We start from the raw sequence: 22,864 nt of genomic DNA on the forward strand, positions 1-22,864 counted from the left end.
ACAAGGGAGCATGCAATCTGAAAATGAAGGTCTCACCTGATGTAAGGTGAGGAGAGACTGACAGTACAGTTTTGGCCGCAGGAAGCAGTTTGCTACTCTCTAGGACAGTCATAAAAATGCTCCAGCTTTTGATTTGGCACTCAAACTTAACATCTTTAATCCTAAGAAATAATCCGAACTGCTGTGCAGCATTACTTATAATGTTGGAAAGCTGGATACCACATGATCATGAACAGAGATTTTACGTGCATGTTTACCAGACAGGATACCTAGCCAATTATAATTACATAACAACCCCAATGACTGGTAACAACAGGCAAAAAACACACGTGGTTATTTCACTATCAGACATGCATTACGATGAACGGTAAGATCAAGATCAAGAGCGTGTATCAAGACAGTAACTGCTGTGGCTGGGGAGTCTCTGATGACATCTTTGTTACTAGCACTTGCTGTTTTATTGCTTTTATAATAGAAATATTAGACTAAAAAAACCCCTATATTCTGTATAAGCTGATGGAGCACGGTGCAAAGACATGGTCCCGTTGGGGAAGAAGACAGTGGATCTGAAAGCGAGGACAGTGCAACTAGAAGGCAATCTGCACCCACCCTCCTTTGTGAGCGATGGTCTGTTCTAAGCCTCCATGGCTTATCTTCTTCCCTCTGTTGTTTCTTTGTAGGGTCATGGAAACTGGTGTCTTAGAATGGGCCAAGCCTCAGAGATCATTTTATGCCAAATTTGCACTTATTCTACAATTTCTTACTAGCAACTGTCCACTCTGATTGACTGAGGACTCCATGAAGGATGGTGAATGCTCACCACCATACAAATGGGCTGTTCAGTGTGTGTCTTCTAAGCACTGTCTCAGGCTTTTATACACGACTGGACCTCTGAACTTCACAATAGCTGGACTTCCCTGTCAGTCACTTCATTCTAAATGAGATTGGAAGCCACATACCACAAACCAAGGGCCCAGAGTGAGACTATCTATTCATTTTAGCTTAGGAAATTATTAAGTTCAAAACAGAAGAGCATTCCTATTCAGTGAAGATATATTTCAAAACTGAAATAAACACAGTTATTCTGATCAAGAAGAACAGCAGAGACCTTGGGTTGCCATTAAAATCTTAGAAAACTCTCAGAGTCTCGCTAGAGCTCATCTTCCTTTTAGTAGAGCTTTCTGCTTGTTGATAACTTCCCCAGAAGTGGAAGCCCAAAAATGCTGGTCAAAGGGGGCTGTGCAGCTACAGAGCTGTACAGTTACCATCTCACCAAGCCCCATAACACTTCCTGTTATTTCACGAGAAGTGTGTTAAGTTCTGTCTGAAGCAGAAACTCTACACTAAAAATGAAGAAAGGGCACATGTCTTATTCTTACTCAGGAGGCAGAGGCAGATGGATCATTGTGAGCTTGAAGCCAGCCTGCTCCAAATAGCAAGTTCCAGACCAATGAGGGCTGCACAGTGAGACCACCTTTCAACAACAATCTCCACACATAAGATAGAGAGAGAGAGAGAGAGAGAGAGAGAGAGAATTCTGACATGGAACTTAGGCCTTTATCTGTGAGACGCCTCATTGGTAACCTGAGTTCCGTGTCAGAACCAACATGGTGGTAGGAGAGAACCAACTATGAAACTTGTCCTCTGACCTCCACATGTGTCTTGTGGCCGGCATGTGGCCCCTCCCACACCAACAATAAAAATAAAATGTAATTAAAAAGTGTGAATGTTGCTTCACTCCACCCATATTATAAATAATAGTTTGTAAAGAAATAGAAGAAATCAGAAGAGTGTCTAGAGATGATAGGGCAGGCTACACTATAGAAACAGGCCTGAGTATGGCTCAGCTGACCTTCTGGGATGCCCATGGCAAATGAGAAGTCAGAATCTGGGTGAAATCATTATCTCAGGAAGTGAGGGGCAGGAGTAGAGGGCAGAAGCAGCCAGCAGACAGGTACAAGGGGGCAGAATAATATAGAATTCTCCCAACGGTGGAATTTAAAAGTGAGTATTCTTCAAAGCATATAGCTAGGCTATATTTGCTCACAGGTTGTGGAGCAGAATGACACCCAGGTCTTAATTATTCTTGACTATTCCCTAGAAGTGGCTAAGGGCTGCACTGGTCAGAACTGAAGAGACTAGAACCTTCTATAGCTCCCTGGAAAAAAGACACTCAGTGCTGGCTCTGGAGCCCACTGAGATCAGTGTGCATGACTGACTGTTCAGTGGTGACAGACAGAAGATCCAGGGGTAAAAGAGGTACAGGCCCAGGAGGCCCTAGGTCTGGACTTTTATTTCCATTTCCCGCCCAACAGCAGGGAGGTCTCTGCTTAGGTTCTTTTTCTAATCTAGGCAGCTGCATGAACTGAGAGGCCCAAGACCCAAACAGGTTTGGTACAAGCAGCATTTTCCCCTGTGTCACGTAAGGAATTTCCCCACCCCTAACCCTCTCATGAAGCCCTCTAAGACTTTCCATCACTGCTCATATGTGCAGACTGCCAGTGGCTTTCATGTTAACAAGGCTCCACTGAGGAGGATCAACACGTTCCTGAAACACAGTAACGTCCCTTGAGCTGTCAGACATCCTACCAGACCATGGACAACTCTTGCCTTTCCAATTATTAATAGCTGCCTTGGATTCTGCACCTAACAACACAGCAGCAAGGCCCAGGCTGGGTGATCGCTCACAGTTGCCCTGCAAATCACAAACCTGCCACATGCAATCACCAAGTTCAGCACACTAACAGTACTAAGTCGGCCAATGTAAACCTCCTGGATTTGGTTTAGTCTCTGGTGCCAAGTAATACACAGCTGATGAAGCCCACTCACAGATGCTCTGAAATCGTCTGGCTATTCCTTGCCTCTCCATTTATTCCCTTCTCCAGCCAGCACTCAGAAGACCCTGGCCATGCCAATGTGGAAATAGCAACACTGCTTACAGTTATGAGCAAGGAGCTGCTGTGGCAAAACAGTCTCTCGATTGCTGATTGCTGTCTCATCCAATCGTGACAGTAGTTTAATACGGCTGTGACCTTGCTTCCTTCTAGGTTGGGAGACAAAGGGATGGGAGCAGAGGGACAAAGGGCAAAATACAAGAAGGTCTAGAGTTTGCAGACGCTGTGGGAAGTGCTGCCAGGTGGAGCTTCCCAAAGGTTCATGTGGTGATAGAGACCTGCTCAGGCCTTAACCAGAGATCTGCACTGGAAACGGTGTGCACGTGTGATTTATTTAGGATACATCAAGGCTGAGCTGAGTACGATGGAGAGCCCAACTCATTTCTCAGACAGTGAAACAAAAATACTTTCTGTCTCTCATGCTTGCTTATCCTATGTCTTATTACTGGGCTTCAAAAGTAAAGAAAATGCTACAGGTTGAAAAGAAAGCAAAAGAAAAACATTTACTCACTGGGAGAATTAACTATTCATGGGTACCATGATGGGTGAGGTACTGAGTGCACAAGACTGGCAGCTTCCGGTCACCGAGAGGCAGGCAGATGTAGTAGAAACAATGGAGCCGATATTCCCAAATGATGGCTCCTTTTGGCAAACTCTCAGAGAATCTGACTCGGCATCATCTTGTTAGATAGTAGTCTTCCGTACCCACTGCTCTGCCAACTTTTGGCTCTCTCCCTAAGTACTTCTGGATCCTATCCTCAGCACATCTGGCTTTGTCTACCCAGGACAAGGGACTGGTAGTTTGTTGTTGTTGTTGTATTTAGGCTCTCTAGGCTCTCCCAGGATGAACTGGGTCTGGAACACTGCCTCAGGGGACCCACGTTAGGAGACTGCCATGGTGCTAAGAATGCCCCTGTCCTCTGTAGGAGGCCTGGTATATCCTATTTACAGTTGGCCTAGAGGCCACTGGGGACCCATCTGTGTGACACTAGACATGCCTGTTCTTCTCCTGAAGCTTTTTTGATGTTGGCAGACACTAGGTCTCTGCTGTTATACTCTCTGCTGAGATGTCTCGAATGTTACTTATTTCCCTTTCCATGCTGCTTAGCACAATGATGCAGGATAAATACCTAGTGTTGCACGAGGGAGCCTGCGCCTTCTCCCAGTTTCAAGCACTGCACTTAGGGACAGTGATATCCAAGTGGACTATAATAGATAAGCCACAAACCATATCCACAGCAGGGTAGCACATACACCCACTGGCAGCTTAGAGTGTCACAGAGCTGTAGGCTTTTGGCACAGGTGAATTGGCTTTATGAGAATCTAACTTTCACTCCATGTTTTCAAGCTCATGATTTAATTTCTAAGTAACAAATTGTGGAAATTAAGTACATTTTTGCTTGTAGAAAAATATCCACAGAAGATTTAAATTCTTCCTTAAAACAAACCTTTTTCTTTTTCTTTTTCTTTTCTTTCTTTTTCAATTCTGGACAGGGTCTTGCTGTGTTGACTAGGCTGGCCTCAGACTTGTGGGAATCCTTCCTAAGTGCTGGGATTACAGGTATGCACCACCATGTCCAGCTACCATGAAGCCTTTATAAACAAACTCTTTGACTCCCTGACATGTTGCTTCTGGGCGTGTTTTAGATTTGTTTAATTTCTTGGTGGATTCATGTAATGCATGCATGTGAGGGGATGCATGTGTACATGTGCATGCTGTGGGTACGCGGGCATGCAGGCATACATGCACGCCTGGGTGCGTGTGCGTGTGTGGGGGTGTGTGTACATGTGTGTGAGTGCTGATGATTGTGGGCATGTGAAGGACAGAGGTTGTTGTCACTCTTCCCACCTTGTTTTCTGGAACAGTGTCTCTCACTGACCCCGGATATCACCATTTCCGTTAGACTGACTTGGCCTGTGAGCTCCCTAGATCTATGTCTCTGGCTCCCAGCTCTGTGCAGACTTGTTCTACTAGACCCGGCCTTTCTACTGGGGCTGGGGCTGTGAATTCAGAACCCCTCACTCACACAGACAATACAGCTAGAGCTGTACCCACTTGTATGTCGCTCTAGGTCCTACCTTGTTTTTTTTTTTGTTTGTTTGTTTGTTTTCGTTTTTTTTTTTTTTTTAGAATCTTCATTGCTTACTTTTTGATAATATCTAGAATAAAGCCACATTTTTAAAGACTATGAGATAACCTGATGGAATAAATCTTTTCTAATCTGAAGACAGTAACAGCAGAAGAGGGAAATATTCAGAATTTCTGGGTGTCGCCTGGAATATTAAAAGCAAAATGCTCTCTCATACTCTCTCTCTCATGAAAGTTTCAAAGTGTATGTTTACCTGAGGACAAGGGGTGGGAATGGGAAAACTAATATGCAGAAAGGGCGGCCTGTGAGTGAAGCTTGAAAATGGGTAGAGGTTCTTATCTGTACTACTAGCGCAAATTCTAAAATTGGTGATGTTCTGCTGCCCCCTCGTGGCCAGGCTCATAAACAGGCATGATCTACACAGCGTATAAACTAAATAGAGAGCCATCTGAGAAGCCCAGGCAACATCTTTACCTGTAAACAGGTTAGAAGAAGGAATCTTGCCTTCTCATTTAAAAGGGTCACATGCTTCGAATCAATTTGGTTTCAAAAAGACCTCAGGTCTTAGAATGAAGGGTACCATGGCATTTATTTTCTCATCTATGACAGTGTCACCTTGACAGAGCCTCAACATAAAAAATTATCTTCAAACCCTGCTGGAACATTCTCACATAAACTAGGGTAGCCCACAGACGTCAAAGGCCTCTCTTCAATATTCGATCTTTTCAATCTCATCCATATCTTCTGGGTCGAGTTGCTTAATATTGCTATCTGCAAGAAGGAGAGAAAAAGAAACCAATTTCATCCTAGATCCTAAACGGAAGTTCAGTCCAGCAGTGATACATTTCTGAAGTCAGTGACACTTTTGAAACTGCACACCCAAAGCAGGGTGTGGTGGCACGGAGGAAGCAGGGGCAGTCAATCTCTGTTGAGTTTGAAGCCAGCCCGATCTACAGAGTGAGCTCCAGGAGAGCCAAGGCTATACAGAGAAGCCTTGTCTCAAAGGAAAAAAAAAGTTCTGGTGACATTTTGTATAGGAAGCCCAAGATAAGGAATAGACACTCACCAAAGAGCGGGCCCACATAAGCTAAAACAGCAGGAAACTGACTGGGTCCAGAATGTGAATATCTGGACACCTTGAGCAAAAAGAGGCTCAGTGAGGAAAGCCAGGGAGGACCAAGCCTATTCGCCATGGTGATTTCCCATGAGGTCCGCACAGCAGTAATGGTCTTCACGGGTGCTTCTGACCCTGCCACTCCAGGTAGCTCAAGGTGGGTTACTTGAGTAGTTCTTGGCAGGGTCAGTGGGATGTGCAGCAGTCTGCCCGAAAACATTTGCACATTCCCCTCCAAATGTTCTTCCTGGGGGTGTGCCCACTGCTTCCAATAAAGTTCCATGCAAAAAGACAGAGCTTAATGCCATTTAGCCATACTCTCTGCCCATGTCTGTGCTCTCTTGGGCTTGGGGTAATTTTTTTGTTTGTTTGTTTTCAATACAGAGTCTCACTATGTAGTTCTGCCTGTCCTTGAACTCAGAGATCCTCCTGTCTCTGCCTCTTGCATGCCAGCATTTAAAGCACGTGCCACTACATGTAACTTTTGGCATGTGCAGGTGATGTAACCCTTGAGGTGCCCATGAGTGTGTTCTGCCAGTTTGGGGCCCCAGCAGGCTAGCTGAGCCTGCTTGTTTAGGTATGGGCCTGAAAAAGGTTTGTAGAGCTCAGTACTCAGGCCTGTCCTATCTGAGACATTGAGACAAGAGGGAAATTATAAATAAAACAGGAAGTTGAGACAAATAAATCCTAAAGGGCATTATTACTTTGTTGTATCACTCTATGGCATAAAATTCTACAGATTGTAGAATGAGTTCATGTGACTTCTACTTGGCACTTAAACTTCTGTTTAACAAGCATAAGGAAATTGTGTAACCACTTGGCCTGTATTATGACTCTCATCATAATTAAAAGCGCTTCCCTCATGGCGGCTGCTTCCCACAACCCATCACTGCCCACATCATCTGTAGGAGCAAGGTGATGGCTCCTACTGTGAATGTGAAGCCTGCTACTTACTGAAGTGGTCCTGTATTTTCATAAGCAGGGGCAGCTTATCCACCTCGATCATGTTAAAGGCGAGACCTTTTTTCCCAAAGCGTCCTGTCCGTCCTATACGGTGGAGGTAGGTCTCATAGTCTGGCTCTTCTGACTGGTTTACAGGAAGGTCAAAGTTCACAACAATGGTAACCTGCTTCACATCAATTCCTAGGAGAAGAAACATACTGTAGGGTCTTGCAATATTTTCTCCAGGACAAATCCGCCAAGAACTGTGTTTGCCAAAGTCATTCCCACTATAGAAAAAATTTGGAAATCAAAACTGGCTTTATGTCATAAAATAGGTGAGTTTGCTTGTATGCTGTGATGTCTGTGGTGCTGGTAAGACTGAAAATGAAGGTTCATTCTGCATGCTACAAAGCATGTACATGAGTGGGGAAGGGAGAGAGAGAGGCCCTCACCAAGCCTAAAAGGCTAAGCTCCTCCCTCTTCTGTGCAGGTTTGCTGGTCTAGGGTCTTCTTACCCATTACAGGATGCTGCTCCACTCCATCCCATGGCCATGCTCTCATCCGGTCTTTCTTTTTTTTTAATCTCTTGCCTCAATCTTTACAACTTTTGGAATGCTTTTTCTTCTATCTCTTCTCCCACGCCCCTAATGTCTCATAGAATGTTCACCACAGCCAGGGTGGGCACTTGTGCTCAGAGCCTAGAATACAAGTTTCTCAAGCCCTCAAAGCCACCTGTGGGCTCACCTCCTCTTCATGTTCAATTCCAGTTACAAGGGCTAGCCATTGTCCTACCAATTGAACTGTTCTCTGGGCTCAGTGGTAGAGTGCCCACCTAGCAAGTACAGGGCTTAAAAAAAGAAGCTGAACAGTTTTCCTTCCTTTAATACCTATCAACCCCAGTGCTGCCTAGGACACTTCCACGCTTTCTGGGCCTTCCATCCCACACTGACAGGCTGTCTATACCAGGACCTTGCTCTCTCTGCTCTGAGCCTCCATCCTCAAGCATCCTGCACAACTTCCCCTCTTTTGCCCCCTAGGGCCAGAGGTTGTTCTGTCCAGAAAGAAAACCATGAAATTTTATAAGGCCATTCACATTTAAATTAGTCAAATAAAAAATGCAGTACCTCAGTGATATTATGGTGTTTCAAGTGCTCAAGAGTGGATACAGTTAATGGCCACCATCTGGACACCACAAAGTCCCTTTGGGTAGCCCCAGGCAAGAACAGTTCCCAAGGGTCAGGGGTTTCATCCTTTCTCAGGCAGAATATGCTTTCCAAAGACAAAGGCTCCTAACATATAGCAAGCCCTTCATTCTACGTGCTAAATAAAGCATGTGAGCATGAAAAGTGTCAGCAAAAAGCAGAATGACCTACAGAACATGGTCCAAGCAAGAATGTGGGAAGGATGAACAAATAGGCATTTCCCTTTCTTAATAATTCCCTACCCTGCAACTGTAGATTTAAAACTGAGATATACCTGAGATACTAATAATGTTGGCATTATTAGTTATTAGTGGAATTAAAATCATGTGGAGATACTATACATGTGCATCTGAACGGTTCAAACGAGAAGCTGACAAGATCAGTGAATGACAAGGATATTGAACAAATGCTGTAGGAGTGCACCCTGCTGGTGGAAGAGGCCCTTGCTGATGGGAGTGCATGATGGCTGAGAAGTGGAAGAGCTGTGCAGTTTCTTAGAAAGCAGCCTGCTAGGTATGTACCAAGAGAAATGAAAACATATGTGGGTACAAGGACCTACATGTGAGATTTTATTATAGATGTATTCACAGTAACCCCTAAAGCAAGCAATTCAAACACCCAACTGGTAAATGACTGAACTATCAATGGAATGCTATTCCCAATGACAAGGAACAAACTACTGTTCTACGTAGCAAACAAAGCTGGAGAAATTCAGCATCACATTAGGTGGAAGAAGCCAGATACACAGGCTACAGTGTATGACTGAACTTGGGTGGCAGTCCGGAAGAGACAAAAATTCACACTGAAATCTCAGCAGCAGCTGTCAGAGGCTATGGTGGGAGGAGACTGACTGCAGAGAAAGAGAAGGCGAGGTTGGGAGGTGGCAGGGTTCTGATTTTGATTACAGAGGTGTTTCCATGACTGTGCATGTCAGTCAACCTCTAAAGTGCAAGTCATGCATAAATCTCACGGGTAACATCCAATTCTTACTTACCTCGCGCACAGACATTGGTCGTTATAAGAACCTTCTCTTTGCCATCTCGGAACCTCTGAATGATGGAGGCTCGCTGCTCCACTGTGAGCTCCCCGCTTAGCAAGGATACTTGATGGCCATCCTGCATCATCTCCACAGTCAGCCACTTGGCGTTTCGGCGCGTCTATGAGAGAGAGAAAAGACTGGCTAGCCTGTTGTGCTCATGGGTGCAAAGGCAAATGCTGCAGAGGAATTCTGCTTCTTTTCTCCCTCAGCCTTCCAAGAAGCCGCCTTAGAATATGGCATGACACTCTCTGACTGCAATTCTAAGTCATGTTCTCTTAACATAGCCAAGCTTTGGCCTTCTCTTCCACAAACTGATGACGAACCAAACCAACAAACACTGCAAGAGTTCTTTGCAGGAGCCATCTGACTAACATCTTTTTGTTCACAATAAAATAGCTACCCAATTTCTTCTTTTTCCTCCTCCTCCACTTCATCATCATTTTTGTTAAGTGGCCAAAAAAAAAAAACCCAAAATAAAGCAAACAAACAATCAAACAAAAAAACCCAAAACATTTCTAAAGCTAAGTATCTTGCCCAGTTTACCTAGCTATCCTGGGAGATAGCCATGACCTTGTTTTCACTCTACAAAGGACTTTGGTTCTCTCTACATGCCAGCAGATGCCAGGCTAGTGCAGAGGATATGTCTCAAGTCCCCACTCGTAAGGCTTAACATGTTCACACGGTAGGAATAAAAATAAAGCATATGAGTATGAAAAGTGTGAGCGAAAAGCAAAACACAATGCCCCCTGACCCTACGTAAAATAAATATAGTGGGATATCAGTAGAAAATAACATCACAGACTTGGAAAAGCTACAGGAAACCTTATGATAGGAGCAGGGCCTCTAAGAGGAACCTTTATTTAACGTCACACCTAAGGTCCTATCCCATCATCCAACCTTTCTAAGTTTTACCCCTGAACTGAAGAGTCTTCCGAGCTGTCTGAGGATTCAGCTGAACACAGTGCCTGGCTGGAAGGCATTTATTAACGGTACAGTCTCCCCTTCCACTTGTATGGACATCTGCCCATGGCAGAGATACAGGCATCAGGCCTACCTGGCAGAAGATGATGGCCTGGCCAATGGTGATGCCGCCGTAGATGTTACACAGGGCTTGGTATTTGTCTTTCCTGTTCTCACACAGCACATAATACTGCCGGATGTTGTTCAGGGTCAGCTCTTCTTTTCGTAACTTGATAACATTGGGGTCAGGGATGATTCGTTCAGCAAACTGCCACACAGAGTCCTCAAAGGTCGCCGAAAAGAGGAGCATCTGGCATTCGGAGGGTAACGCTCTGAAAGAGAGAAAGGCACGTGGCCGATGCTCAGCTACCAGACCGTCGCAACTCAAGCACTGCCATCAGCTGCTCTGTGCATGCTTGTAATGTGCTCCACCTTCATACAAAAGTCAGACATCCTGAAATGTGAATCTCAGAGCAGAGCTTAGATATACATTCTGGAGGCTCAGCAGTCATGCACGTCAATCTCCTCCTACTGTAAGATTCAGCAATCTCACATTGGACATACGTCTATAGGGAATGAAAGGAACCACTTAACTGTATTAACCAAAAGAAAGGAGAATGGAATGGGGGGGGGGTTGTTGAGCAACCAACATAAATGCTCTAATTATTATACAGTATTTTTCTGAGTAGAAAATAAAAGGGGCCTTTTAGAAGTTCCCCTTTACTCCTAAATCTTTCACTCTAACACATAAACACACTAACTTACTGGTTAGAGGATGGCAAGAGGGGAGCCTCCCTTGATCTCTGGCCATAGGGAAGAGCTGGATCCCTTACTTGAGGCAGCTAAGCACACACTACCAGGAGACTAGTGCAGACATTCCAGATTTGGAGATAGGAGCCATAATGGTAGATGGAGATAAATCACGTGGCTGATGGGGATGAAGCAAAGGGAAGCATGCATACTTCCTGGTAGCCTCTTCTTATCCCAGACTGGCAGCAGCCAAGCTCTACCTCCTGAAAGGAAATCAGAGCACCACAGAGTTCTAATGCAGCCACATGACAAAGATTCCAAGTTGGAAGCACACTGAGCTGTCTCCTGGAGTTTTAGTTCTTCAGATTATGAAAGGGTAGGCAGCAAACAGACAAAACAGGAGAGCTGGCCAATTCAGAGACAATGTTGAAAACAGGAGTGAGGGGTAAGGAGGGGATGGGAGTCATAGGCCAAACCCAAACAGCAACAATACTACCTTGCAAAAAAATACTGAAATTAGCATCCTCAGAGAGGGAAAGGCAGATGTCACATTTATTACACAAGAAAAGGAAACGATGGAGAAGACGCAGCCAGAAATACTACCAGTAGGATCCAGGAAGGAAAGAGAAAACCGAAGACTGCCTTTTAACCCACTGACAGAAGGAAATGTGCTGTATATGTAAACATGTTCTTGTTTTGATCCCAGGTGTAGGATACGGGGCTCTTTGCCGACTGCAGATAGTTTAACTCTGAGGTCTCTGGAGAGGGACTAAATGCCAGAGCCCAGAGTGTGTTGGGGAGTTCTGAGATAATTCTAAATTGGGCTTCCTCAAGAGGCCAGTGCTGAGGTGAAAGGAGTATAGTCTGTCAATTATCTCAGCTTCAGCATCCAAATCTGGGTTGTCCCTGGCATCTCCTTCCATGACATGTTTACAGTACAGATTCTTGAGCTGTGGGCTGTGGCCTATGTGGGGTTGTGAAAAGGCATCTGAGCAGACAACGATCATCAGTTAATTCAAAATCAAACTCGTAAGGAACCTGAGGTGTTTCCAGCAGGGCTTGCCTGGGGTGCATAGTGTGTTGTCCTGTTTCTGAGCACATGGTTTGTGCACTTTGTGCTGTGTGTGCCACTGAAGCCGTACAAAATGCTGACAATTGCTGCTCAAGACACGTGGCTCGGAGTGGTCACCTCCATATGCTTACCAGCTCCCTACACAGCTTTCTGCCCTTAAAGAAACATCCCTCCGCATGTTCTTATCAAATTAGTATGTCATAATTGTGCTGTTTGATTTTAAAACTGCTGAGCTGCTGACTTGAGTTTCATAAAAAAACATCATTAACTGTGGCTTGGGGTTTAAAAAATAAGTTTCTAGCAATTTCCAAAATGGTATGAGACATATTCCTGCTCTTTGTATTACATGCTTATGCAAAGTGGTATTCCCAGCATTGGCAATTTAAAAAAATCAATTCCAGAAATATTGGATATATTTGTTTCAGACAAGATTCGATTCTTGACATAAGGAAAAAGGCATATCCATCTCATCACTATGAAAATTTGTTTTATATGCATACTAACAAACTGTTTTTAAAATAAACCTGATTTATTTTCAGTAAATTCTTGCTATGCATACTTATGTTATGCCATGTGCCTAAATATCTGGGGTCATGTAAAAATTTCTTGAAAATGAGTCCCAAGTACAGAAAGTTTAAGACCTGGTTTATACAATTCTAAATGGGATATCTCCATCAAATCTGTCATCTCAGAGCTCAGGGAACAACACAAAAGTGGATGCAGGAGTGTAAAGCCAGAGGGATGGATGATGACAGGAGACCAAGGACCTCTTGAGCAAGACTCACATGACCTCAGAAAAACTAAAGCAGCAAGCACAGGGACAATATGGGTCTACATCAGGTCCCATGTGTGTGTATATAATATGGCTTTCATTTTAGTATTTTCATGAGACTCCTGAGTGTGAGCACAGTGCATCTCTGATTCTTATGCCTGCACTCAGGACTTTTTTTTGTTTGTTTGTTTCTGTTGGTTGCCTTGTCTGGCCTTGATGTGACAGGTTTGGCTTTATCCTATTATAGTTTATTTTGTTGTTTGGTTGTTATCTCTTAGAAGCCTTTTCTTTTCAAATAGAGACAGTAAGGGAGTGGATTAGAGGAAAGAGGAGGTGGAAAAGAACTGGGAGGAGTAGAGGGAGGGAAAACTGTTATCAGTATATACTGTATGAAAAAAGAATTTAACTTCAAGAGAAGAAAAAAGAGACATCATCTATAGACTAAATAAAATGTCTTTCAAGTAAACAAATGCAGAAGTGCTGGTAACAGATGACACAGTTCTTTCACTGTAAGAGCTGACTCTTTCAAATCAATAATGATCAATTTAGAACACCCTTCAAACATGCACATCCCAGTAACAAAAACATGGCCATGTCAAGCATGTTGGTCATGTCTGTAATCTCAGTATTAAGAAGGCTGAGGTAGGACTGCCATGAGTTCAAGGACAAGCTGAGCTATATAGTTAGTCCCAGATCAGCCTGGGCTACAGAGAAAGTCTTTCTACATACATACATACATACATACATACATACACAGAGAGAAAGAGACTTCAGTTTTAAAAATGAAGATGAAATCTATGAACTTTTCATAAAACAAAATAAAAAAACAGGTTTACTCATATCTTACCCAAATATAAACTAGCTGTAGAGTGTAAATATAAGTTCTGGCAAATCCTATTTGTCCCATAAATGCCTTAGCAAACAAAACAAAAAATGATACCAACAGCTGTATGTCTTGCATACTTTGTAACTGACATCTTCCAAAGCAGGTAATATCTGACTCATGACTTTGAACCTTTCATTATCAACGCTTTTGGCTACTTTTCAGTTTAAAGTTTACACTTAGTAAGGTCTTTTAACCACGAAGACCTGTTCTCATGTGGTGACTATTACTGTTGGTAGCTCTGGAAAGATGTACCATAAATGAAGACAGGGGTCCTCCTCCAGACTGGAAGCAGAGAGAGAATGAGAATAGAGAACGGATCACCAGGACACAGAAATGGCACCCTGATTTAGTAACGTGTGTATAATTATTTCCATTTTAAATACTTCTTCCTTGTAATGACTGTGTTCTATACACTGGCTCTCTCAACAGCTGGCCATTCTAAAAAGAGAAACAACTCAGAGACTTTCTAGGACTTGCAGGTACAAGTTTTGAAAATGAAAGGGTCAACAATGCCAGCGAGAAATAGCAGGATGGAGAGGAGGCAGGAGACCCCAACAGTAGGCTAAAAACACAATCTGGGAGAGCAGGATAATGCATGGAAAAAGGCAATAATCGACTCTCCAAGAAAAGTGTGTAATAAAAACAAAATAATAACACTCCACTGCTTGGCCCAGCAGTGAGCAGTGTGTGTGTGTGTGTGTGTACTCTGAATGATATGAACAGTGTCAACATAATCAAACATAATTTAACCCGAGAGGAGATAGAGGGAACAGGTGAGAGCAGTAGTTTGAAAGAACGCAGGCGGCTTTCTGTCCTGGGGAGCCTCAGGGAACAGTAATGTGAGCATATTAAAGATATGACATTATTTAAGATATGGAGGTTGGCATCAGAAAAGACAGGCCTATTCTCGGGACTGGGCAGGGCAAGGAATTACTGTTCTTCAGTATAAGCCTTTCATTACTACTGAATTTAATGTTGAGTAAATACTACTTTATTAAAAAGAAAAAAAAAAAAGAGCAATGGAGATTTTCTAACTACCCTCTCCCAATCCCTGTAGCTTGCTTTAGCTACTTTGCGGGTTCCTCTTTTTCCCATCCTTCATTCCCCTGTTTTTAACCCCTATCACAAGACAGGAGAGAAAAAATAGAAGGCAGGGAGAGAGGTAGAGAGCTCCAAATCTCATTATTTTCTTCTGTTTCTTCCTTGAGTGTGACTACTAACAAACTACAACTAATCTCCCTGAACAACCAACAACCATCAGCCCTAGGCAGTCAGGGTGCTAGCATTTATATATCCTCTGAAAAGTTCCCAGAATTCCAAACATTACACAATCACAGGAATGATCTGCAGCTGGCAAAACCATGCCTTTGCTAGAGCACGAGGCAAATCATTGTCAGCTGCTGCGAAGCAGCCACATATCTCCATAGCTGGGATTAAAAAACATATTCTTATAATATTTGTTTTTTTAAGAAACCAAAATTCCAGAATTCTCATTACAGATTACAACTGGGTGAGTATGAGGAAAGGTCCAGAAATGTGTTATCTGAAGCCCTTCAGGTGACTTGATAGAGAAATCTGGAGAAATGGTATGATTTACTTACAAATTAGAAGCAGAGACAGGACTAGACCTGCTCCAACACAACTGCGTTTTTTTATTCTATCCCATTAGCTATCACATCTTCAAAAAGCCTTCAGCAGATTCCTTCAGGATTCTGCACAGGATATAAAACATGATTGCAAAAAGCTGGTGCCACTCAGGACACACACTTCACCTGGAAGCCTGCACTGCAAAAGTAAAGCAGAGAGGTGAGCACACCGGATGAAGGCAGGAGTTACAGCAGTCTGAAGGTTTCCTGAGCTGGTGAAAGTAATGAAAACCCAAAGTCAAGTCGGAGGTGAAAAGGGCAAGAAATTAAATAATGAAAGTAATTAGGAAGAGTAGACACACAAAATTAATCATTTAGACTAAAAATCCAGGAGGAAAGGATGAATGTAAAGATTACCTTTGAATACGAATACTCTGATCTGAGAATCCTTGGGTGTCGATCATCACATCTGCTTCATCCAGGACAAACACACGAATCTTAGTCAAATCAATCAATTTTCGCTTGAAACACCAATCTAGGACAGTCCCAGGAGTACCAATTATAATCTGTTTGGTGACTTCCGTGCCCCTAGGAACTGTAGAGAAAAGGGTTTTAAGTGTTTCTGTAGATATAAACAGTCACACTCACTCTTAACAGGACACAAGCCAGGGTGATATATTTCTTGGTGGCAAGAGCATAGTACAGAATCATTTTTCAAGCACAAGCCCTGAGGGTCATGGGTGCATTTAGATTCTGCAGAATTTAAGGCCAGAGTTCCAGGTTTATGGTAATAACAGCCCTATATGTTTGACTGTGCTCTGTGGTCATTTGAAAAGCTATGCTTGGATAAACTGGATATAGTCGAATCCTGTAGGTCACTCAGGAGGCTGCAGTGAGATAGATGCTCACTTGCTCACCTAAGTTTAAGACAAGCCTGAGCAATACAGTGAGACACTATCTCACACCAACACACCAACCAACCAACCAACCGACCAACCAACCCAAAACCACTACCCATCACCATCACCACTACCAAAAACCCCAAAACCAAAAGCAGAGCAAACAACAAAAAAAGCACATTTGGAATTTCTAGTGTGATATGGATTAATGGCACAGCTGTGGAAACTAGTTAGGTCTGGCAGTACAGGCTGGGAGCTGCCAGCTGCTCTGGAGACTGACTGGAGGGGTGAAGGGCCTGGCCAGCCTGCTACTGGGAACTAAGACACCCCATTTCAGCAACAGGAAGGACACATCCTGAGCGAGATCCACTTATGGTGGGAGCACTCACTTACCATGCACACTGCCCTAGTGATTTTCTCCAGCTCCCCGCAAACAAGACAAACCCCTCCAAATTGCAAAAGCCTTTCCAAATGGGAAGTGACAAGAATGCTTGCTAACAGGCCAGATGTAAAAAGTATGGGGTACCGGGAAGCTTCTCGGAGGGTGGTGTGTGATATGCTTCCATTTTGTGAGCACTCGACGAAACAAACATGCATATGCATGAGCTCAAAGAAGAGCAAAGATTAGCTTTTTGTCCTTCTCTGGAGAGCAAAGGTGGGCAGACTTCCATCTCCTAATCTTCCATCCTTTAAAGTTTCATTTTTCCATGGTAAGCATGTAATATTATAATGAGAAAAAATCCCCCCCGAAAACAACAACAACAACAAAACAACTTGTTTGGCCCAAGGTCTCCAAGTCTCAGAGAGCAGAGTACAAAAAAACAAAACAAAACAAAACAAAACAAAAAAAGACATCCTCTTACAAGATGTGGAACAGTGTACTGTTTGCTGTGTCCTCATCACATTCCAAGCTGTGCCAGTGCTTAAGTCTGGATCACTTCCTTTCCTAACATTTCCCCACTTTAGAGAAGGCAGAGAAGTTATAGCAGCCTTATTAGGTGTGAAGCCAGGATTTACAAGTAGCCAAGACAGGCTGACTGGTACATACTTCGATTTCCTCGAATGGCATACATCACTTCAACATCCACACAGAATTTCCCCATCCTTTCAACCACACGGCCAGTCTGCAGAGCCAGTTCATAGGTAGGAGCCAGGCAGAGGCACTGTGAGATAGAAGAGGAGGAAGAAGGTTCATACAAGCCACTGTTCAGTTTGAATCACAATTAAATGTTGCACATGAGGAGACACAGAAATGACACTGGAGATTTATGCCGAATCAAGCATTTTAAATTTAATATAATTTGACAGTTGATAAGTAGTTGATATGTTTGGGGTGAATACTCAGAGATGTGGGGTGCTGAAGGACAAAGAAATAGTCACTTTACATATTCTTCTCTACAAGGTTGTTTAGAAACACAAGTTACTGGTCACTGTCTTTGGATGGAGAGAGAAAGGGATGTAGGGACCTGGGAATCCACAAGAAAGGCAAGATAAATCATAGCTTGTACAATACCTACCACCTCTTGCTTGCTCTTAAGAGCTGCCTGTTTCCCGAATACTCTGCTTAGTCCACACTGTAAATATGTAATCCTGCCAGAATAATGCTGCCTCTACTCCCATTTGCCAGGCCACCTCCCATAGAAGTCATGATTGTTGAATGAAGACGTTGCTTAAAGAAACTGACATTTACTGCAGCACGTGCAGTATCTGTGGTGGAAATATCTACAGTATCTACAGAAGTGCTCAAAATAGCTTCCACACATTTTCAACACATGGGCTCAAGCATGGCGACCTCATCTGGAAAGTACACTTTGCGTTTGGCCTCCATCACATGTGTCCATAGTTTCTGGGACTCACTGGAAGCTTGCTGAGAAAGGCTTTTTAGCACATATAGGAAGTCAGCCTGTGAAAGAACTTGGTGAGTGTGCTTTGGAGCAAACAGGGAAAGAGTAGCAGATTCTTTTTGTGAAACGAAATGAGGCCAGGAGAACTGTGAGCTAAGTGCCTTGATCAGCCACTCTGACCGCAGGAAGACACTTTTCTTCCAAGGGTCTCTGGTAAGTGAGTGGGGTAAACTGAATGCCCTCTGGCCCTACAACTAAGCAGCCATTATCACTATATTCTTACTTATCCCAAACATAGCACTAAAAATGTATGTGGTTTTGCTGATGCCCTTAGAACATCAGCATCATTCATTCATCATTCAATGCTTAATGAATCATCTCTACAATCCAGGCACTACGCTGGATGTGAGAGGTCAAGCGTGAGCAGATCAGTGATGATCCACGCCTTTGGAGTGCTGTCTTTACAGAAGGAAAGCAGACTCAGGGAGATTTACTAACTTTCCCACCCCCTCCCAACACTCAGCTAGGTGGGCAGTGGTGGCAAGGCTGGGACTGGAGGCAGCTGGACTCCAAGGCCAGTGCTGGGCATCACTCTCCCATATTCTACCCAATCATCTGCAGCAATCACATATTTGCAGAAGGACCAGGCGTTGCTTAAACATTGCTGGCATTGCAGTTACAATTGTTTCCAGCACAGCCCTTCCTTACCTGTGGAAACAATTCCAAGGCATTCACTCTGCTTAGCATTGCTAAGACAAAGGCAGCTGTTTTTCCTGTTCCGGACTGGCTCTGTGCTATGAGGTTCTGGGGACTGTGAAAAAGAGGAGACAACTGGGTATACTGAATACAAGATCCTGGGTATAAATAGAAGCCAAAAAGAACCAACTTGGAAGACCACTACCCTGTAAACTCACGGATGTGCGAGCATCATAGGGAGGGCCATCTCTTGGATTTTGGATGGTCTGTTAAATCCCATTGCATAAATCCCTTTTAGTAACTCTTCTTTTCTGTAAGGCAGACAGATAGAATTCTCAGTAACCTCATTAATATGCATACCAGTAGCCTTCAGAAATGCACACTTGAAAGGTGAACTTCTGAGGTAAGCCACTTTGCAACTGAGTACTGTCACTTTTCTATGACATGGGTTAAGAAGGGGTAAAGTCCATTATGGCGGGGAGGGCAATGCTGCTGGTCTTACTGCGCCTGTAGTCAGAAAGCAGAGAAAGACAATGCTGATGCTCAGCTTGCTTTCTCCTTTTCTACATCTTACTCAGTCAGAGACCCTAGCCCATGAGGCAGTGTCACTCACATCCAAGATGCTCTTTTCTCCTCACCTAAATCTCACTGGAAACACCCTCGGAGACACACTGAGATGTGTGCGATCTAGGTCATTCCAAACCTAGAGAAGTTGGCAATGAAGATTAAAGCTCTACAAGCACTGAAGGTAACTTAGAAATACATTATTTACACCTAACCCTGTCCCCTAATTATATACAATGATGCTTCTAAGCTGAACTACTGAAATTGTAAGCTGGCCTAAAAGCCTAAATTAAGGGAAGTTGTAAAGGCCTAAAGCCAAACCTTCTGTTACAGGTTTGATGGGGATGAGCATTCATCTGATAAAAGGAGTATAATCATTTACGACGGTGTTATTTTTGTATAAAATTTGGGAAACAAAGTGACATTTTTGGGTTAATTTTTTTTCATGAATGACAGAATTATTCAGAAAAAAAAAGTGAGGTGATTCCTTTAACATTTCTCTCAGATTCAGTATACTATAATCTCATCTAGCGGATGCAGGAACTTTAAATGCATCTTTCCCGTACTCCTCTGCCTCTGCAAAATGTCAGGATGAGAACAGCACAAGTGGACTGGAATGTTTACACCTTTCATGAGTTGCCCATACATTTGGACGTTCTTTTCTTTTTTTTTCCTTTTTTTTTTTTTTCCAAGTTAGGGTCTCTCTGTGTAGCTTTAGCTGGCCTAGAACTGTCTCTGTAGAACAGGCTGGCCTCAGACTCACAGAGATCATCTCCCTCTGCCTCCCAAGTGCTGGGATTAAAGGAACACACCATTATGTTTGCTACACTTGGATGTCCTTAATTTGGTATGTTACTTGGTGGACGACTGGCAGTTATGTTTTAATCATAGGCCTGTCTACCACTTAGAAAATGTCTGGGCATCAGGATGTTGGATATTTTCCTTTACATAAGTTCATATGTTACCACATCTTTCTCTTGGAAACCAAATACTGGGTGTTCCCATTTGGGACCCTGCCAACAATGGCCAAATGAGAAACAGGAATGTAAGCCTCCACAATCAATTAAGACATCTTTCAGATCCATAAGCCATTTCTCTACTACAAAGTAAAACTGTGCTAAATATCAGCAACACTGAGCTACAGCAAGCCCTGGAATGAGCAGCCACAGTCACTGGTCACACTCACTCACAGGCTCTTAATTCAAACAATGGGGACCCTGAGGCACTGACAAAAGGTGTGTCTAGATTTGCCTTTTGGTTGGTTGGCTACACTGCTACCTAACCAGGTCCACCTGCCTACTGTGCATGGCAGGCAAAATAAGCCTGGTGTGGCCACATATATCTGTCACCTTTTCTTTTTGTTAGACTATATTTTCTTCATGTCCATTTCATCCCTAGGAGATGAAAACTCACTTGAGAAAGTTACTCATTTTAATACCGTTTGAAATAAGTTATGGTTAGAAAAGCAAAAGCTTGTAACTTCTTAAAAGGTGGTAAGGGTTTGGCAATGTTTTGGTCACCAATGAGTCTGGATTCTGATATGGACACTGACAACATGGTTGTGCTTGGCTGGGCATTCCCCTGACTCCTGCAAGATTAAAATATTCCCTACCAAAATGTGCTCAGGCAACTTGGGTATCCAAGTGTTCCTTGAGTTATATTTTAGTTGCATGTAAAAATGATAGGATCTACTTTAACACTGCATACTAGAAAATGAAGGGGAAGCTGATGGTTTTTAGAACCAGCGTACTAGCTTATTTAGGCTCACTAGCATAAGCACTTTTACACACTAAACGTTAAGATACTCACAGCCGTAGTTCCTCAAATGTTTTCACCGAGTAGAGTGGAGAGCTGGGATCCTTCTGTAAGACTTCCACTCGGTGGCTGGATTCTACTAAGGACTGACGGATTAATTTGTTTAAGAGTGAATTGGCTGCCAAATCCACTAGAAAAGCAAAACCAAAAGGGGCCATCAAGCCTCCAGAATAGCATCTAATTGTTATCTCCCATTCAGCAGCAGACTAAAACAACTGCAACTTATTCTTATCTTCCTTCTAGGAGAAAGTTCTAGAAGGAATGCCACAGCGCTGAGAATTCCCCCCCCTTTTACAAAATCCAGTTTCTTATGCTCTGTTGCACCAACCCTTGACCTTGAACAAATTAACATTTAATTCCAACAGGACGTAGTTCTTCCTTGCCAAACTGAAAATTCTTAATCCACTCCTTGCAGTTTCCATTTCAGCTTAGTCTAAAGAAATATACCCCCTCCTAATTTTTCTGATAGTATTCATTCAGAAAGAAAACAAAGATCGTTTTTTTCAACGAAATCCTATTCATTAACGCCGTTAAGTGATTATAAACCAAGCAATGCTTTGTAGGTACATGCAAACAAACTTGCTTCCTACCTACATCATCTTCATCATCATCTTCTTCCGTGTTAAGAGAGCCATCTAAGAGGTAAAAGAGAAATAGTAATTGTAAAGATAAATGTTGAGCAAAAATATACAGTGCACGCTTAAAATTTCTCAGATTCTACAGTGTATGCAGACAGAGCCATCTCCTGGGAGAGTAAAGCGACTTGAGGAGGTGGACGGTCTTGAACGCATATTAAGGAAGCCAAAGCTATTTCAGCTGGCAAAGACATGAGGAAAGCAAAGGTGTTTAATTAAACTAGTTTGCTTTAGCCTAACAGCACTCACCTATGTTTGGGACTGTGGTACTCCTAATACCACGAAGGTTCTTCCTGGGGTGGACGAGATTTGAAAACTATTGAAAGGCACAAATTTCAACCAATGTTAGGAAGCAGGACATCAAGCAGGAAGCCTGGTGCTATCCTACAGCGAGGGCAGGGAAGACCACCCCAAGCTTCCTTTGCAATGTTAGGGAGTAATGATTTCATTTCAGGAATCAGTGTACTGTATGAATTATCATCTAATAGGATGGGAGTTTCCATGGTCTCTCTTTATAGGGTCTCTTAGTCTGAATATGGGCAGTACCTGGGTGATGGATGGTTTACGTCTACAAGGGGAGGGTAGCTATAAAGAAGAGAAGCCTGCTAAATGGTCAAAACCAGGAGAGAGAAAACAGTAGTGCTAGGACTAGCAGCTGTGTTTTCCCTGTGGATTTCCAGGGGTCTCTGCCCTTTCAAATCAAAGGCCGATCTTCTCCAGGAGTATCCTTTTCCGTGGCCCTTCCACCCAGCCCACACCTCCCCCCTATCCCTTGACACCCACTCCATAAGCCACCCCAGCGTTCCCCACCCCCCAGGGGACTTCCTGGGGAGTCCCTTTTCTAGCCCCCGCCCCCGGGCCCTCCCCTGCACAGCGGCAGTTACGTGGCAGTTCAGCCGCTCGCTCTCCGCCGCCCCAGCGTCGCCTCCCCAAAGTAACGACGCCATAGCTGCGGTCTCCGCTCTCGCCCCCGGCACGTGCTGCCACCCCTGCGCGGGGCAGCGCCGGCTCGGCTCAGTGGCCAATGGTCAGGCTCCGGGACCGACGTCCGCCTCGCGACCACCCGTGGCACGGCGCAGTGCGCAGGCGCGGGCCCGGCACGGA

The 22,864-nt window shown here is 43.7% G+C and overlaps 1 protein-coding gene across 4 annotated transcripts in view; it reads right to left on the reverse strand.

Annotated features, from left to right (window-relative positions):
• Positions 1-851: 851 nt before the first annotated feature.
• The window catches only part of Ddx25 (DEAD-box helicase 25), a 34,022-nt gene continuing 12,009 nt past the window's right edge, over positions 852-22,864 (reverse strand). The window contains exons 1-12 of one of the 4 annotated variants that reach the window (XM_021656260.2): positions 22,645-22,853; positions 22,010-22,076; positions 21,716-21,760; positions 21,120-21,255; positions 18,965-19,057; positions 18,759-18,861; positions 17,255-17,369; positions 15,725-15,902; positions 10,336-10,573; positions 9,237-9,399; positions 7,053-7,241; positions 852-5,755 (exon numbers count right to left, since the gene is read on the reverse strand). In XM_021656260.2, coding sequence (XP_021511935.1) covers positions 5,694-5,755; positions 7,053-7,241; positions 9,237-9,399; positions 10,336-10,573; positions 15,725-15,902; positions 17,255-17,369; positions 18,759-18,861; positions 18,965-19,057; positions 21,120-21,255; positions 21,716-21,760; positions 22,010-22,076; positions 22,645-22,707 — 1,452 coding nt within the window. In that variant the 5' untranslated portion in view covers positions 22,708-22,853 and the 3' untranslated portion in view covers positions 852-5,693. Of the gene's footprint in view, positions 5,756-7,052; positions 7,242-9,236; positions 9,400-10,335; positions 10,574-15,724; positions 15,903-17,254; positions 17,370-18,758; positions 18,862-18,964; positions 19,058-21,119; positions 21,256-21,715; positions 21,761-22,009; positions 22,077-22,644; positions 22,854-22,864 lie in introns of those variants that run through there. The other 3 variants (XM_060371566.1, XM_021656246.2, XM_060371568.1) reach the window with 3 other exon arrangements.

This window comes from Meriones unguiculatus, chromosome 1, assembly GCF_030254825.1.
Source record: "Meriones unguiculatus strain TT.TT164.6M chromosome 1, Bangor_MerUng_6.1, whole genome shotgun sequence".
Taxonomy (NCBI): Eukaryota; Metazoa; Chordata; class Mammalia; order Rodentia; family Muridae; genus Meriones; species Meriones unguiculatus.